Below are 18,658 nucleotides of genomic sequence, written 5' to 3' on the forward strand. Positions count from 1 at the left end.
AACATTTATTAAAAAAAAAAAAACCTGTTACTCTCCATGGGTGCTATATATGTATGTAAAACACCTGAAAGAAATGATTGGAGGGACTGGTACTGCAGACAGTAGTAGGAAGAGTCTTAGACTTAGCTAAAGGTAGTCCTACTGTCTAAGATTTAGAATACATAAAGGTAGGAGTGAGCAAGGGAGGACAGACCTACGGCTTCTTCAGTGCTTCTCTACGTGAGTTTGCTTAAATACTGTTCCCTGTACACTGCAAACATATAAACCGGCAGGTACAAGAGAGAGTTCTTTACCTGTTTATGTACAGACTTCAGGGGTTTAAAACCCCTAAAACTGTGTACAAAATTTGGAATGTACATGTACTTTTCTAGGGAAAGGGACATTAGCTTTCCTCAGAGTACCAAAAAAGTTTAACTTTCTGTGTTAAGACAATTGCACAAAGAAAAAAGACCCAGGTTCTATTCCTACTTCTGCCACTACCTACGTGAGCCTGGAAAAGTCATTTTATATCTTTGGATTTCTATTTCTCAATCTGTGAAGGAAGAAAATGGACCAAATCAGAATCTACAAATTTGTAGCCTGCAGCCTACAGAACTTTTTTTGGGGGGGGACTTTTAGAGTGTTATCCCACACAGCATACTTGGAATTTTAAATTAGTTGCCAGCATTTAAAAATCAGGAGATATGACCTAGCAATAAAGATTTCTAGCTTCTTTTGAAAATCTGAAAGATCTGTTTGTACTGGGCTCTCATTCCCACATGGCAGCAACTGGCTGAAGCTAAGCAGCAGCTATCCGCTTCACACCAGGCAAGCTCCAGTTTGCCATGGTTACCCTGGTTTGCCTCCCGATTTACATTACCTTTCTGGTCCCTACAGACATCTGAAGTTGCTATCCCTGGAGGTAACACTCTGAAGGTTTTCTACCTCTAAGGGTCCTTGTATTTGAACACCAAAAACCTGGGATCTCTTTCTTTAAAGGGGTTGAGAACACCTCATAAACACATGTTCATCCACTTACCCCCAAAACAAAAAAAGTAATATAGCTCATTTTAATGTAAACGTCCTTTGAAAATGTGTGAGGAGCAGAAACAAAGGTGGAATATGGTAGGTGAAAGCGGCATCAGAACAAGAAATATCTCCCGACTTTTGTCTCTTGACAAGAAGTATCTCTGTTTAATGGGAGTTAGTCTAGTCTAATGCTAATAACCAGCTGGGCACCAAAAGAACAGTAATTTCTCTGTAGAACTGTAAATGTTAATCACTTAAACATCCTAAGCTGGCTCCTAAATATTGAATTCTCTTTATAAAAAATCAGAAGATGCTGAGTTCAGAAAGAATACTGGCTGGCTGTTTTGGGTTTTTTCCTATCCCACTGGCCTTGTGTTGGTAACATGCTTTTAAAAAGAAAAAAAAAAAGATCAACCCAACTTTCTATTTTTACAAAAAGTTTTTTTGGGGGGAAACCAGTGGAAACAGACTAAAAGAATATACAGCAAGTCTTCCTAAGGAATCAAATCAGAAAGCAAAGGCCTTGTCAAAAGGAAATGAAACTGAATTTTTTTATCACCATGCCATGTACAAAAATTCTTTACCAATATTACTTGATTTTCCAGCTCCAAGTCTACTCCTATGTCAGGCAACCACTTTTATACAGTTGGTCAGATCCAAAATCACTTTTGGTTCTGAGAAACCCATCGCCAAGTCTTTTAAAGCTAACTCTAAAACACATGCCACCTCCAACTACTCTTCACCATCTGTACTACTGCTCAGGCCAAGCAAGAGCACTGTTCTCCTTCTTGCTACCCTACTGTCCATCTCCACACAGACACCAGAGTCAGAGTCTAAGAACCTAAGTCACTCACTCACTCCCTTGCTTGAATAGTCTATGGCTACTCAGAAGAAAATCCAAAGTCCTCATCACGACCTACTTGGTAATCTGATCTCAACTACTACTCCCTCATCCCTTACCTTTACTCAGTTATTCTCCAGCCATCCTTTTTATTCCCCAGCAAGCTTCCTTCACCTCAGAGCCTCTTCACATGCTATTCCCTCCACTTGGGCCACTATGCCCCCAGATCTTCCCATCACTGGCTCAAAGTCTACCCAAGTCACTACCTCAAACAACTCCTTCTCACGTCCTTAAATAGCCTCCCTCTTATTCCCCCATCCCAGTCACTCTCCTCCTCCTTCCCCTAGTTTGTTATCCCTAGTATTTACCTTATCATCGTTTGAAATATAATTTACTGCTGAACTTCCTTATGTCTGTTTTGCTCATACCATATAAGCTCCATGAGAATAGGAACTTAGGACTACTCACTGTTAAATTCCCTACTGTTCCAAACACTCTACCTGATTGAATGAATAGATCAAAGGAAAAAATCATCATGCTACTAACTTCAACCACTATATAAAAATATCTTAATAAATACTTTACCTCAAAGAACTGTGGTAAAAATTAGATGAGATAACATGTAGGAAGCTTAGGGGTGCCTGCAAACTTAAGCGTCTGCCTTTGGCTCAGGTCATGAACCCAGTGTCCTGGGATCGAGCCCCACGTCTCATTCCCACATGGCAGCAATTGGCTGAAGCTAAGCAGCAGCTATCCACTTTACACCAGGCAAGCTCTCTCCAGTTTGCCATGGTTACCCTGGTTTGCCTCCCGATTTACGTTACCTTTCTGGTCCCTACAGACATCTGAAGTTGCTATCCCTGGAAGCAACTCCCTGCTTGGCAGGAAGCCTGCTTCTCCCTCTCCCACTCCCCTTGCTTGTGTTCCCTCTCTCTCAGTCTCTCTCTGTCAAATAAATAAATAAAATTAAAAAAAAACCAAAAACATGTAGGAAGCTTATAGTACAGAACCTGGTACATACTAAGTTCTCAATAAGTTTTAGTTATCATTGTTGTTATTATTAATTGAATGACAACATACTGAAGCACTACTAAGTACCAAGTACTGAGATAGAGAAGGGATGAACAGAAAAAAATGACAAAACAATCTGTTATTAATCAAAATACTTTGTAAAATATCTAGGAAGAAAACTTCAGGTAGAAGAGAAAACGGTTTTAGAATATTCAGAAAGTATTAAATACTTTCATACAGAAGGTAAACATCAGAAAACTGTGTTGGTACAACTTTAAAGTTTAGATGTAAGTGGAAATAATTAAAATGGGGGAGTAGAGGCAACATGGGGTGGTAGAAAGAACATGTACTTTGGCATCAGACCTGGGTTCAAACCCTAGTCCTTCTACTTACTAGCTAGGTGACCTTCCGCAAAGTTCAACCTCTTTGAGTATCAGTTTCCTCATGTAAAATGAGAATCATAGTAACATAGCTTATTGTGGGAGTTGTACTGAGATCAACTGAAACAATGAATGAAAAGCACCTGACCTAAAACCACTCAATAACTATTACTACTATATTCTCATCTCTGGAAAGAGCCTCAAAATACAACAGCAGAGTTTCTAGACTGTCTCAGTTTTATAACCTCAGCTGAAGACCAGTATTTTCATTCTTCACGCACGTGAAGTCAGAGTCTACCACTCACAGCTTACACCCCACCAGGGTTTACACCGACCCAAAGGACAGAGAGAACAGAAGGGTGCCTACAATATCTCTCCCATGACTGCCTACTGGAAAGAAAATGGAAGCTATTTCCTAACCAGAAAATAATGTATTGCCCCTGCCTCCCCTCTGCTTCTATAAAAATTTCCCACAGTTCAGAATGTAAAACAGAATTTAAAGAGGACAACCAGCAAGACTTGTGAACCTAAAATTAGACCTACCAGCTGTGTTTTGGTTAGCTAGTGCATAAGGCACCAGCAGGACACTGAAACATACAGGAGCCTCTTCTCCAAGACAAGTTTTTCCTCAGCATATCCACCCACCAGAATAAAGCAGGCAGAAGGAGCAGAAGGAGCAGAAGGAGAGGGGGCTGAACACTTTTCACCCAAAGAAACTTGGTGTCCAGAACTTCTACTGCTGCCAGACTGACTGGTTTGGAACTGAACTCAGAACAGAACCTGAGATGGCTTTAAAATGGTAATAAGAATGAGCCACCCATGGCTGAGGGCTTACTATCTTCCAGGCACTACGCTAAGCTCTTTAGAAGTACGATCTTTGTTCCTCACTATAACCCAACAAGAAGAAGCAATTACTATGCTGTTACCAAGACTCAGAGAGGCTGAGTGAATTATCCCACATGACACAGCTAATAAATACTCAAATCCATAGATTGCAAAGCCAACTAATGCAAGACTGCTTGGTCCTTCATTTCATTCTCCCATTTTTCCTTAGTAACAGACCCCAGCTTTTAGCTGGACACACTGTAGCCTGAAGAAAAGACTGTTTCCTAGACTCCCTTGCAACTAGAAAAGGCCACAGGACTGAATTCTAGCCAATGAAACATAAGCAGCAATGTGTGCAACTTCTGGAGGGTTTCCTTAAAATGGAGGGGTGTGTCCTTCTTCGCTTTCCTATGCCTGCTATCCTGGAACTTGGATGTGCTGGCTCAACTCCAGCAGTCAACTTGGTCCATGACAAGAACTATACCCTAAGGGCGGCAGAGTGGAGCTAGAAAGAGCGTAGATTCCTAATAACATCACAGTTCCTCCACACCAGCCTGAGACTGCTTACATCCAGACTTCGTTTACACAGAGAGAAATAAGTATCTGTTTGAGTTGCGATTATTTTGGATTTTTCCAAATTATTTCATTATATTAGATGCAGCTGAACTAATGTAAACATTGATACACTAAATCATTATGCAATACTGTCTCTTTCAGTTCTTCATCAGCACCCTAGAAACTAGGTATTTCATATCATATATTCACCAAATATTCCACGTACATCTACTACTCAACAGGCACTGTGCTAGGTACTGGGAACAAAGATAACTTATAGTAGTAACCCTAGGAGAGTTCATAACTATAACCCACAGGGCACATGGAAAGAAATAACATCTCAGAGTATACTGTAATTAATGCTACAGTTAATGTATATAGTCTGTTGCTATGGAAACACAGGAAGGCTACCTAGCAGTCTAGTCTGTATTTACCTAGTACAATCCTATCCATCCCGTCCACCTTGAATACCATTCCTGCCGAGAAATCTTTCCTGATCCCATGTTTTCAGCTGAAATTAGTTTCTCTTTTCTTTGAGCCCCCATAGTATACTGTTTGTACCTCTCCTCTATTTATACACAAATAAGCACCTGAAAAGACTGTCTTTCCTATTAAACTATAAGCTTCCTAATGTCAAAAACTTTTCTTTATTCTCAATATTCGTCACACAGCTCACCATAAATGCTCAAAAATTATTCAGATAAATAAGATTAACCTAAAATACCAGTCTTTAATGCTAACTATATGCTATAGCTTGTACACATTAAAATGAATGTTTCCTCTAATACTTATTGAAGTTAAAAGCAGATTTCTTTGCTACCTGACCAAAAACTAGTTAAACACATCTGAAGTGAGTTTAAGATATAGTTAAATGTTCAACAAGAATATGGTTATCTGGCCTACATTATGGATTGAGCCTTTAGCATATCTGAAGGATTTTATTTTTTTAATTCTTCATTCATTTTGTGACATATGAAAAGGACATTAATATTAATATTCTCTGATGCCATGTTGGCTTGATCTATGACAGTGATACACACACAAACACATAAACACACACACCCCAAAAACAAAAACAAAACACACATACAAAGGATTTAAGTCTGCCAGGGCCAGAATTCTGTGTTTCCTACCCCATTCTCATCTCTACCCCACATATCAGGACCAAAGCTTTTGTTCCACCTATTCCTTGTATATATTCTGCCCCCTCTCTTCTGACAGTCCACGAGCATCTGTGCTCCTTCCTGCCACACAAGTTTAGACTGTGGCTCTGGATATTAAAAGAACCAACTGGGACAGGAATATGAAACTGAGCTGGTCATCTCAGACTGAACTGTAAGTTCAAGCAGAAGACACAATGAGCACTGACACAGATCCACCTTTGGCTTCTCAGTCTTGGGTCAGATGCAAGGGAGGAGAAGTGGGTACACCAACGAATAGACAGGGCAACTTCTATATTGTGGGCTGTAGTCAAGAAAAGCTGACGTCACACGCACACAGTCCTTTATTCTCAGAGGGGTTTAAGAATAATAAGACTAAAAAAAAGAATAATAAGACTACTGCATCAGCAACCTTACCCTGAAAAGCAATAATCTAATAGTACATAATGCCCAGTAACCCATTCTATTTTGATCGAGAGGTCAGGGAAGAGAAAAAGAAGGCACTGGATTCTTGGGAGAGAGAGAAGGAAAAGCTTGGACCTTTTCTCGAGAGTCAGCTATTAAGACTCCCAGCTAAGCTCTGCCACTTTCCAACTGTATGACCCTGGGCAAGTTATGTGATCTCCCTATGCTTCAGTTTCCTTCCTCTTTAAAATAGAGATAATAAAATGTACTTTGGGGCACCTTGGTGGCACAGTTGGTTAAGCATCCGACTCTTGGTTTAGGCTCAAGTCATGATGGTAAAGATGCATTGGTTCTGTGCTCAGTGCAGAGTCGGCTTGAGATTCTCTCCCTCTCTGCCGCTCCTGCTCGTGCTTGCACACATGCTCTCTCTCTCTCAAATAAATAAATCTTTTTAAAAAATAAATAAAGTGGACCTCTAGGATTGTTATGAGAATCAAATTAATATGTATAAAGAGCTTAGAACAGTGCTTACCACATAAATAGTAATATAATAAGTGCCAGCTCTTAATCGGTTCTGGCTCCCAGACACCAACCGTGATAAGTCATCTTGATAGCATGCACCCTTAACTCTGTGGTCTTCCTCCCCAAAACCACTAACTCTAGTCTAATCATGAGATGAACAAAAGACGAATCCCAATAAAAGGACATTCTACAAAATACCTGACAAATCCTGGAGATTTTGATTTACCTGGCGTGGATAGGGCCAATCAGAGGTATTTTCTAAAGAACTGCCCTCCACAGATGATTCAGAAATGTGGTACCAAGGTGAGAAACACGCTGTTTACTTTGCTGACCTCATCTCTTACTCCTCCTTCACTCCCCTCTGCTTCATAATGACCTTTTTATTGTCCCTCCAATACTCCGAGCGCACCTCTACCTTAGAACTTTGCATTCACTATTCTTTCTACCTTAACCACTCTTCTCCCAGAATTTTTCTTAATTTTAGATTATAAGGTATAATTTTAATAATGAAGATTATACAAAGAGTCCATGCTTTAACAGGACACAGTGAGACAGCTTTTCCCATGTTCAACCCTGCAGAAGCCCTCCAGGACCTCCCCACAAGCTCATACTCCCTCCACAGGGTAGTATTTTTACCTGTGCTAACAGAACATTAAAACAGCGAGAATTATGATATTCTTCTCACTTCAAGAGCCAACAATCCCTTTATGAAAAGTTGTAGGAACCAAAGCAATCGTCTCTGCTACAAATCACTGAACTTTGCACAAGCAGTACTCAATTGGTAACACAAAAGAAGGGTTTTCCTAGATCTTTGCTAGATCTCATAAATTCAGGTCTCTGCCCACATGTCATATGCTCAGAGATGCTTTCCAAGACTACCTCACCAAAATGTAACCCTCTGCTGCCATGCCACTCACTCCTTCACCAGGACATGCTGATTTCATAGCACATACTACCATCCCAAATTACCTCTCTTTCTCCCCAGCTAGAGGGAAAACTCCATGAAAGCTAGGGCCCTGTCTGTCCTCGTCACTGTATTAACTCCAAGACTTACTACAGGTTAAGTAAGTACATTCTGAAGGGTAGACTCAGATGGGCAATCCCAGAACTGTAGGTCTCTCCCAGAAATTTTCCATAGAACCACATGGGGCTGCTCTGACAGGAAGCCATTCCCTTTAAAGACCTTAGTCTTAGTTTGTCTTATTCTAAACAAATAAATAAGATACTGCAACATTCTGTAGCCAGGGCTTCATGGTTTTATTAGAAGATAACCCAAACCTTTCAAACAATTAAAAATAACATAATTAGATGTTTTGGGCAGACCTTCAACCTTCTGCCTCCCTACCAGAGCTGCTTCTTATGAGCTGACTAAAGAGCCTGAGTCATGAACCATGATGGGACAGAGCAGTGACATACCTCCATTTCTAGCCCTCCTAGAGCCACAGCTGTTCTGAGCATATGCCTGTATCCTTCGAACCACCCTGCTCCTAGTGCTCCCTCACCGGCTCTTCGCTGCAGTTGTTCCCAATGCCACTTAACCAAACATTCTGCTCCCCAAATACTCATCTTAAAGGCACACTCCAGGGCAAAGGGAAACCCTTTGGATCTGTACATAATAAAGCCATGTTAAGAACTCCACAGATGCTCATAAGCATCTGCTGAACTCTGCTTCCTACTTGTCCTTTAGCCATTTTATAACTCTACCTTTCCTTCAGTGATCCTACAGTGCACTAGACACGTACTTTTCAAGTCACAGGACACACCCATTAATAGGCAATATAATTACTTTAGTGTGAGAATCCAGAATTTTTTTGAACAGAATAGAACAATAACAGAAAACATCCTATCCGGTAAGGCATACAGTGTTCCATTTGAGTTATTTAAAAGTGTGTGTGTGTGTGTGTGTAAACAAGGTTACAATGTAAAATATACTTCCCCTATTGTAGGTTATGTTCAATTTTTTAAACTACTGGCCTAGAGTTCTGAGAACATCTAATTGCACTTTTATTGTTCAACAAAAATGACTCATTAACGTAGCTATGAATGCAAATCCCCTTGACAATATAAGAATTTTCATATGAATAAATCCATAAGCCAGATCAAGTTCCTTTGTCAGACCCAATGACCCATTTTCAGAGCCAGAAATTATGGTAAGAGAAACCTACATATCTGGATGAGAGGTTATAAATCAGATGAGAGATCATAATTTGGGCTGTGTAACTATATTTCTATGATAGAGCTGGCACACATGCGCAATTCAAATCTGGACCCACAAAAATCTTTTGGAGACAGAAACTTCAGGCCCCTCTTGCCATACAGTCTCACCTTGGTTCTCTGCCCATTCTGAAGTCTGCTTTACTCTAAGTGTCAGCAACCCTTCGCAACAATTTGGCCTTCCTCCACCAATACCAGCCACTCACAGCCTGGTTAGGCTTGAAGCTATCAGAACATGTATGTTTAACCAGACTCTTCATATTAATAATAAAAACAGCAGCTAACATTTACTGAGAACTTACAATGTGTTAAGCATTGTTAAAGTGTCTTATCACAAACTAAACCATTTTATTCACATGAAAATCCTGTTTTATTTCATAACTTCATACCCATTTTAGAGATATGGAAATAAGACCAAACTGTTACATAGCTTGCCCAATGTCAAAAAGCAAGTGGCAGAGCTAGGATACTTTCTGTTCCTCTCTAATCCTACACTGTTTCATTTTTTCTTTATAACATTCACTACATGTTTATTTGCTAATTGGTTTTTCTCTATTTCCTTCTAATATAATGTAAGCTCCAATAGAATCAGGACTTTCTCCATTCTGCTCACTGCTATATCCCCAATGCTTAGAAGCTCCTGCCCTTGGCCAATACTCCATAAATACTGGCTGTATGAATGCAGTGTAACCAAGACCCTGTTCCCTCACCATCATCATGCTGTGCTACTTTCAATATTCCAAGAGCCTTACTCTCTTCCAATAAGCAAATGTACACTGGCCTCAAAACATTTGAAACCAGAGTGAACTGAAACTAATTAAAGCTGCAACCAAGCTCTGATCAAGCTCAAAGCTTTACTGGATCAAAATAATCAGCCCCTCATCCTAGCTGCCTAGTAGAGTAAATGGCATACCACTTCTGAGGGGGAGAAAAGAAAATACTATTCTAGTGTCTATAGTTCTTTTAAACACAATGTCTAGTATTGGACGAAAAATGATGAGATATGAGAAGAATTATGAAAATGTAAAATCAGACCCCAAAAGATTCAAAGAAACAGAGCTTTAAAAAATAACCAAATAAGCATCCTAGAGTTGAAAAACACATTATCATTAATTAAGAATTTAACAAATGACATACAATGGAGTATTTGTAGCTGTCAAAAAAAAAAAAAAGATAAATAAATAGACATATCTATGGAGTGATTTCCAAGACATACTGCTAAGTTAAAAAAGCAAAGCAAAAAAGAGAATTTATATCGCCCAAAACCCCATTAATTCCAATTTCACCATGAGAAAATCATCAGACAAATCCAAACTAAGAGACATTCTACACAACACCTGACTAGCACTCCTCCAAACTATCAAGTTCATCAAAAGCAAAAAAAAATGTAATGTGACCACAGGATCCTGGTAATTAGAGGAAACACTGGTGAAATTCTAATAATGTCCACAGTTTCGTTAGCAATACTATTCCAATGTTAACATAAGAGTACGGGAGGGGCGCCTGGGTGGCTCAGTTAGTTGAGCGGCTACCTTCAGCTCAGGTCATGATCTCAGGGTCCTGAGATCAAGCCCCATATTGGGTTCCAGCTCAGTGGGGAGTCTGCTTCTCCCTCTCCCTCTGCTGCTCCCCCTTCTTGTGCTCTCTCACTTGTGCTCTCTCTCAAAATAAATAAAAAAAAAAAGAGTATGGGAAGCGGCTCTCGATCTGAGGACATTTACTGATCTGCAAGAAATTGGGCTGTGCATTTGATAGGGGTTACAAAGTGAGGTGGAAGAGGAGAAGGTAAGAGAAAGCAAAGCTGGGGCATGCTCAGAGTGAGACACTTACTGTTTTTTAATTTGTCTTTTAAGTAATGTCTACACCCAATGTAGGGCTCAAACTCACAACCTTAAGAGTCAGATGTGGGGCGCCTGGGTGGCTCAGTCGTTAAGCGTCTGCCTTCGGCTCAGGTCATGATCCCAGGGTCCTGGGATCGAGACCCGCATCAGGCTCCCTGCCCCGCGGGAAGCCTGCTTCTCCCCCCTCGCCCCCCTGCTTGTGTTCCTGCTCTCGCTCTCTCTCTCTGTCAAATAAATAAATAAAAGAGTCAGATATTCTACCAACTGAGCTGGCCAGGTGCCCCAGGGTGAGACATTTAAAAGAGCCCTTTCCACACAGACTTCGGATGCTCTCACCCCTGCCAAAGAGTAAAATCCTAGAGTAAAAACAAACTAAACTTGCCACTATCTCACCCTCTGAAGGGGACTGTGGGAGTGTTGCCTTGGAGCTGAACAGAAGGAGGGGAGGAGCTGCAGGGCTGGATGAAAATGAAATCTTTAAGAAGTTGTAAACTTAGGCAGGTACCTCCTGAAAATCTGATCCAAGAAATCTCAAGCAATTCATTTAGTTTAAAGGGGTTCTAAACAAATTGTACTCTCAGGCCTTAGCACAAGCAAAGTCAATCCTCTTTCGAAGAATACAGCTTCATGCCAAGGCTTAGGAAATCCCCACAAATAATTTTCAAAGGCAATGAAGAGTTGTGCAAACATAACACAAAAGGAAATAAAGAAACATGAAAAATACCATCAAAAACAACAGCAGAAGAGATCTATAAAGTCTCCACATACTGGAATTACCAAAAACAGATTATGACCAACATGCTTACTGTTCCCACACGAATAAAGAGGATAGCTACAGTATGAAGAAAGATAGAGGATATGATTCACAAATTTATACTAGTACGTTTGAAAAGTTAAACAAAATGGACAAACTTCTGGGAAAATGTAACTTATCAAAACTGACCTAAGGAAAAATAGACAACTTGGACAGACCTATGACCATTAAAGAAATTGAATTCATAATCAAAAATAGAAAACAAAGTAACAAAATTCTCTCTTTCTCTTTTCAGGTCCAGACAGCTTCCATGGTCAGTTCTACCAATCATTCTAGGAAGAAACATACCAATCTTAAGCAAACACTTCCAGAGCATTAAAAGAGCGAAACTATGTGAGAAGCAATACACTGTGACTCATACTATGAAGCCAACATAACCTGGATAGCAGAATCCCAGTACAAAGAAGAAAATTTACAAGCTAATTTCTCCCATAAATACAAATGAAAAAAAGCCTAAATTATTAATAAACCAAATTTAAAAACATGAAGATACTTCACCATGACCAAGTTGCATTTATCCCAGAAATGCAAAGCTGCTTTAATTGTAAAATACAATGACATGAAGGGATGAAAATAAGACCATATTTATGCACACCCATCTTTCTGTGTACAAATAGAAGAAGAAACATTTGAAAGATGTGCAAAAAACTAAGAAAAGTGGTCACCAATAGTTGCTGGGGAAGAAACCAGGTGAAAAGGACAAAGGTGAACTAGAGATTTTTGAGGCATGTGAACATATTACTGATTTTTAAATTTAAAAAATCAATTAACATAACTTACCACATTAACCTAGTAAAATCAGATGAACACCCCAATAGATGCAGGAAAACCACCTGACAAAATTCAGTAGCCACTGAATATTAAGAAAAACTCTTGGGGCGCCTGGGCGGCTCAGTCAGTTAAGCGGCTGCCTTCGGCTCAGGTCATGATCCTGGGGTCCTGGGATCGAGCCCCGCATTGGGCTCCCTGCTCAGCGGACAGCCTGCTTCTCCCTTTCCCTCTGCCTGCCGCTCTGCCTACTTGCGCTCTCTATCTCTCTGTCAAATAAATAAATAAAAAATATCTAAAAAAAAGAAAAACTCTTAAGCTAGGATTAAAAGGGAATTTTCCTAATCTGATGAAATATATCTGTGAAAAAAACCAAACTACTATCACACTTATGTGTGAAATGTAAATTATTCATCAATTAGAACAAGACCAGAATACCCACTATCACTTCTATTCAATATTATATTGGAGGTCCTAACTAAAGTCTTAGGGCAAGAAAAAAAACAACACATATAAGGACTGGAAAGAAACAAAAACTGTCCCTCTCTGCAGATAATATGGTCATGTACTTAGAATTAATCTACACATTAATTATTAGAATATTTATGAGAATTTAGCAGACATCTTAACATAAAAATCAATACATAAAAGTTAATCATATTCCTATATACAAACAATTAGAAAACAAAAATTTTAAAATTTTGTACAATACTGTAGAATTTTAAGTATCCAGCAATAAATGTCAAAATGATATACAAGATTTTTCAGAAAAAAATTATAAAACTTTATCATGAGGCAATTTAGACCTAAATATATGAGAAGACTTTATCTTGGAATGCTGTTAATTCTCTATATATTGGTTTATAAACTCAATACAATACGAAAAACGTTCTGCAGGCTTTCTTAACACAACTTTATAGTATGCTTCTAAGAAATGTAAAAGGCCAAGACTTTCTAGAAGAACAAAGTGGAAGAACTTGCTCTACCAGATACTAAGACATGTTACAAAGCTATGGTAACTAAGAAAACATGTTTTTCACACAGAGATACGCTAACAGGTCAATGGTAGAGAACAGAAGACCCAAGAAACATATTCACAGGCATATGGACAGGTGGCACAGCAGATCCATGTAGAAAAGACAGGCTTTTCAATAAATGCTGCTAGAGCAACTGGCTACCTGCAAGAGGAAAAAATGAAATTGAGCCCCTATTTCCACTATGGGAAAAGCAATCCTAAGTGGAACAAGACACAAAAAGCACTAACAATAGAGGCAATTATTGATAAATTCTATTATATTAAAATGAAGAGCTTCTATTCAAGGCACAGTTTTAAAAAACAGACTAGAAGATATCTGCAACCCACAGAAACAACAAAGAAGTCCGAATACATTTCTATAAATTGATGAGAAAAAGACAACCTAACAGAAAAATGAACAAAAAAACCTCAATGGGGCACTTCACAAAAGGAGAGAGATAAAAGATACACAAAGTCCTTAGTAACTAGAGGAATGCAAATTTAAACCACAAGAAGATACCATACATATCCACAAAATTGACAAAAAATTTTAAATTCTCTAATAGCAAGTGCTGGTGATGATACAGAATAACAGGAACTCTCATACACTCTTCAAGGCAATGCAAACTGGTACAACCACTTTGGAAAATAGTTGGCAAAATCTGGTGCTATTTAAGATATGCACAGTCTGTGACCCAACAATCTCATCCTAGGGTTACATTCCATTTAAATATATGTAGATGTTCACCAGGAGACATGAACAAGAATGTCTATACCAACATTGTTTATAATAAGCGGAAACCTCAGAATCTGGAAATCGAATGTTCATCACTGATAGAAGAGATAACTTGTGGCATAGTCTTAAATGGAATTCTACACAACAATGAAAATGAACAAACCACAGCTCCACTGGATGAATCTCACAAACACAATGCTAAAAAAATGAAGCAAAACCCAAAAGAATGCACAATATGACATCAACTGTGTCAAGCTCAAGTAAGTTTAGGAATGCATATATATGTGATAAACTATAAAGATAAGCAAGGAAATATCACCACAGAAGTCCAGAAAATGGTTACCTATAGGGAAGGGAAATGGTTATAATTGGAAAGGGCATAGGTCTTCAATATTGCTACTAATACTCTTTGTCTTAATCTGGGTAGAGGGTACATCAGAATTTGCTTTATAATTTTTTGTTAGACTGTGCAAACGTTTTTATATACTTTGTGTATTTTACAATAAAAAAAAAAAGGAAAATCTCAACACAGGAAATTTTCATTAACAAAGTATTTGTTATCCCAGTGCCAGGAATTGCAAGGTTACTTAGGGAAACAAAAATCGTCATAACATGACAACATTCACTAATGAACTGGTCACTCTGCTCAAACTTTCCTCCCTGGTTAACTCCAGCAATTTCTCTGACTGTAAAGATCCACAATATAAGTAAAAGGCAAATCATGTAAAAATTTGTTGGCCCAAAAAAGATTAATTAATGTCTACGACTTCCCAAACACTGTTCTAGGGGATCAGCAAGGTCCAAGATAGATAAAGGTCCTGCCCTCCTGCCAGAGATGGAGGACACAGGAACTCCCATTCCGAGTTTGTTTCCAACCTCTCATCCTCCTTTCCAAATAACTGTCACACATGAAGAACCTGAATGAAATTGGCGGCACATATGACCTTAGCACAGAAACCGCCGCTTGTCAGGGGGTCTCTTCACTACAGAGGAACCACCTGCTTGGGTTCATCTGGCTGAAGCACGGTTTCCCATATTCTCAAGTACGCAAAGAGACTGCCTTACCAAGTCAAGGCACTAGTCTCAACGATGGCGGTGCTGCGGCAATTGGCTTAAATGGGGTCAAAACTCCCAATGAATGCTTTAACTGGGATCCAGACACCAGAGGCTTGCAGTTTTCCAGAAGCTGTACACTAGGTTTCACGTGTACATATATTTCCCATCGGGTCAGAGTCCAGAACTTTCAACTGATTCTCAAAGTTCAACCAAAAAGAGGGTATAAGCACTGCCCTCACTAAGTTGAACAGGCTAGACTTTTAAGGTCATGGTGAAGGCGAATGTGGCCACAACTAGGCCACCTGAGTTGAAACCCAGGTGTACAGACCTCCAGGCCTATGCTCTGAATGCCCAATACTTACTCTTAGTTCTTCGAAGGCTTCGTCTAGGGTGGAGAGCTGGTGGCCCTGGTGAGTCCCAATGACAGGGCACAGGACACAGATGAGTTGCTTATCTTCCTGGCAATAGGTGCTCAAATCGAGCCCATGGTCCGGACACTTCCTCTTGGCCACTCTCTCCGCTTCCATTTCTATTTCTGGGTCAAATTCACTTTCTGCCTCCGTTTCTCCCTCAGCCTCGGATTCTCCTTCTTGGTTGTCTTCCTCTGCTTCGCTCTCTTGCTCATCCTCCATTTCTTCCTCACTGTCCTCTTCACTCTCATCCTCGCTCTCATCCTCGCTCTCTTCCTCCGTCTCGCTCTCTTCTTCGGATTCACTGTCTTCCTCGGACTCGCTCTCCTCCCCCACCTCGCTCTCTAGGTCCCGCTCATTCTCCACCTTGGCCTCGGCTTCTTCCTTGGCGTCGCCCTGCCCCGGGGCTCCGGCGGTCCAGGCCTGGGCGGCGCCGTGGACGTACTGGGCCAGGTGGTGGCTGGGGAACTTCTGCCTGTGCGCCTCGGCGTGGCGGTGGCAGTAGCAGAAGGCGCACTCTCGGCACACCTCCTCGGCCCCCGGAGCCTCGTCCGGCTCGCACTCGTCACACGTGCCGTCGTGCGGCAGCTCCTCGAAGGCCGCGCCCACTCCGGAGGCCATGTGGCTGCGGTGACGCGGCCCAGGCCGCTGGGCCTCGGAGCTCGCCGCCTGGCTTCGGCGCGGCCTCCTCCCTACTTCCTCCCCGCCCGGGTCCCGTCCCGGGTACTGGCCGCGCCGGGTCTCAAGGCAGGCTTGGGGCCGCGGCGCCGCTGCCGCCTGCTCCCGCCTGCTCCCGCCAGCCCCTGCCCGGCCGAGGAGCCAGGGGCCTTCCCGCCCGCTCGGCCGCTCGGCGCCCGCTGCGCTTCCTCCGGCGGCGCGGGCACTTCCGGCGCGGCGGCCCCGCGCCCCCGTCGGCCCCCGCGCCGCGCGCCGCCCTGCTTCGCGCTGCCCCCGGCGAGATCGCCGCGCCGCTGGCCCTGCCGCCCCGGTTCCGCTTTCCCTTTCCCTGTCAGCGGCCTCTTTTCACTTCCTGAGTCATTTAAAGTGGCAAGGGCCCTTTTCCGCGTTCCCCGGGGGGAGGGGGGGAGAGGGAGTGGGGGGAAGGGGGCGCTCCGCCGCCCCGGAAGGAGGGGGAGGATGGAGGAGGTCTCCCGCTCGCTCCGGAGGCGGGGTCAAATTCTCCCACGGCCCTGGGGGTGTCAACCTGACTTTTCAAGGCCGCTAGGCAGGTGTACGTGTGCATTTCAGTCTCGGTCCTTCCAGTTTGTCGCCGCCCATCCCAGTCCCCACCGCCAGGTGTTCTGCAGGGTGCCAGGACTGAGTGTTTTTTGTTTTTTGTTTTTTTTTTACCAGACTGAACCTGATCGCTTGGGATTTTCAGAGGGCCCCGGGAAGGGTTGTGTTTGTTCTCCCAGGCTCAGGGAATTTCAGAGTCAGGCTCTGCAAACAGACATTTTCGATCCAAAGCAATACTACACTTTGTCTGTTTGCAAAGTCTGTTTGCATTCCTGCTTCTTAGGGGCTTGGAATCTCTAGGGTGGCAACCTCTGTGCCTTTTTCTGAGTGCTTGCCTTGGGTTCCTCTGAGATGTCAGGTGAGGTAGGTGGGGAGAGAGGATTTGTCCATTTTCCTTTATGTAAAGAGACCACCTAGATCCAGATTGGGTTCCGAAAGAAATGAAAGGGACTGTTATTTATTAACCAATACCGAAGTGCCCAGAATCAGGCCAGACCTTTTTGTGGTATTTTAAAAGCTGGTTTTGGAAGATCCACTGTTAAGGGCTCCCAAATCCTGGTACTACAACTTAATTGGCTTTGTGACCATGGAGACGTTAATTGATCATTCTGTTTTCCACTTTTTAAAAAGATATGTAAAATGGAAATAATAATATCTACCTGATGGGGCTCCTTTGTGGATGAAATGTAAAGGTGCCTGTCTTCTGGAAGTATTCACTAGATTTTAACTATTATTATTGGCACAAATTATATTTAGTGCATATAATGACACTTTGAAGGAAGTTTTAAACATTTTTTAAAAGATGTATTTATTTAAGTAATTTCTACACCCAGCGTTGGGCTCAAACTCACCACCCTGAGATCAAGAGTTGCAGGCTCCATCACTGAGCCAGCCAGGCGCCCCTAAACTTAATTTTTAACACATTGGGCATTTTTGGCTGGCTGCTGGTAGTATAAGCAACCCCTAAATCCACCCCATATCTTTTGTGTTTGTATTTAGGAGCTTTTGTTTTGTATTTAGGAGAGGAAAAGGACATTTTGATCTAGTCCAGGGAGAGGCTGAGGTGTGGTTGAGCAGATGGAGGGGAATGGAGTAGTATCTGTTTTCAACTGATTTCCCTTAGGTAATTTTGAGCTAGCATTTCCCTATGATTTTCCCAAAAATGCTAGGGCATGGGGTGGGACAAAAATCATTTGAAATAATTTTCATTGTCTCCACATATATAATGTATGCTTAATCCGTGTGAGGCTTTTGTCAAAGATTTATGTTTTTGAAATCTTTTGTTTTTTTAACCTCAGAACAATTCTGTAGAATGTTGGGCTGTTGGGCGGGGGGTGGGGTGGAATCAGAAGGTTTGTTTTGTTCCAATTCCATATACATTTCTATTTTCTCCAGTTCATTTCTTTGGGAATTATTTCTATATCTGCATTTGAAACAGGGATTGATGCACCATTCTGGGAAAAAAAATTTCAACAAATGTCAACTCAAATATCAACATTAATATACCTAGTGAATAGTGAGTGTTTCTTGCTTGGTTATTTCCACCACCCCATGCTTAAAAGGAAATAACAGGTGATATGAACATAATGTTATCACATTTAGAAAATATTTTTTCAATGAAAACAATTTTTTAATGTCTTAAAGAAGATTTTTATGTCCAGGGTGTTTGGTGGGGAGGGACAGATGTCTTTTTGTTGTCATATTGTTGTTGTTGTTTGTTCTTAGTTTTATCTGACAGAAAGTGAAAAGATCGTACTGTGCTGTTCAGTATCTAACACTTCACAATCTTTCTTTGAATCCTCTATGGTAAGATGATCTTAGAGGCAGAAGTTGATGGAACTGTTCCAAAGGGACTTCATAA

The 18,658-nt window shown here is 41.3% G+C and overlaps 1 protein-coding gene across 11 annotated transcripts in view; it reads right to left on the minus strand.

The window, feature by feature from the left end:
• TRIM44 (tripartite motif containing 44) overlaps positions 1-16,547 on the minus strand; it is a 110,587-nt gene extending 94,040 nt beyond the window's left edge. For 4 of the 11 annotated variants that reach the window (XR_010406894.1, XM_064576634.1, XM_054511983.2 and 1 more), the window contains exon 1: positions 15,514-16,543. Coding sequence is in view for 10 of the 11 variants with exons in the window: in XM_064576634.1 (XP_064432704.1) it covers positions 15,514-16,182 (669 nt within the window). In the remaining variant the exon portion in view is untranslated. Of the gene's footprint in view, positions 1-15,513 lie in introns of all 11 variants that reach the window. The other 7 variants (XM_064576636.1, XM_064576635.1, XM_064576638.1 and 4 more) reach the window with 5 other exon arrangements.
• Positions 16,548-18,658: the final 2,111 nt, after the last annotated feature.

The sequence above is a fragment of the Mirounga angustirostris genome, unplaced genomic scaffold (genome assembly GCF_029215605.1).
Source record: "Mirounga angustirostris isolate CCGP_5_RB_7025 unplaced genomic scaffold, mMirAng1.0.hap1 SCAF_13, whole genome shotgun sequence".
Taxonomy (NCBI): Eukaryota; Metazoa; Chordata; class Mammalia; order Carnivora; family Phocidae; genus Mirounga; species Mirounga angustirostris.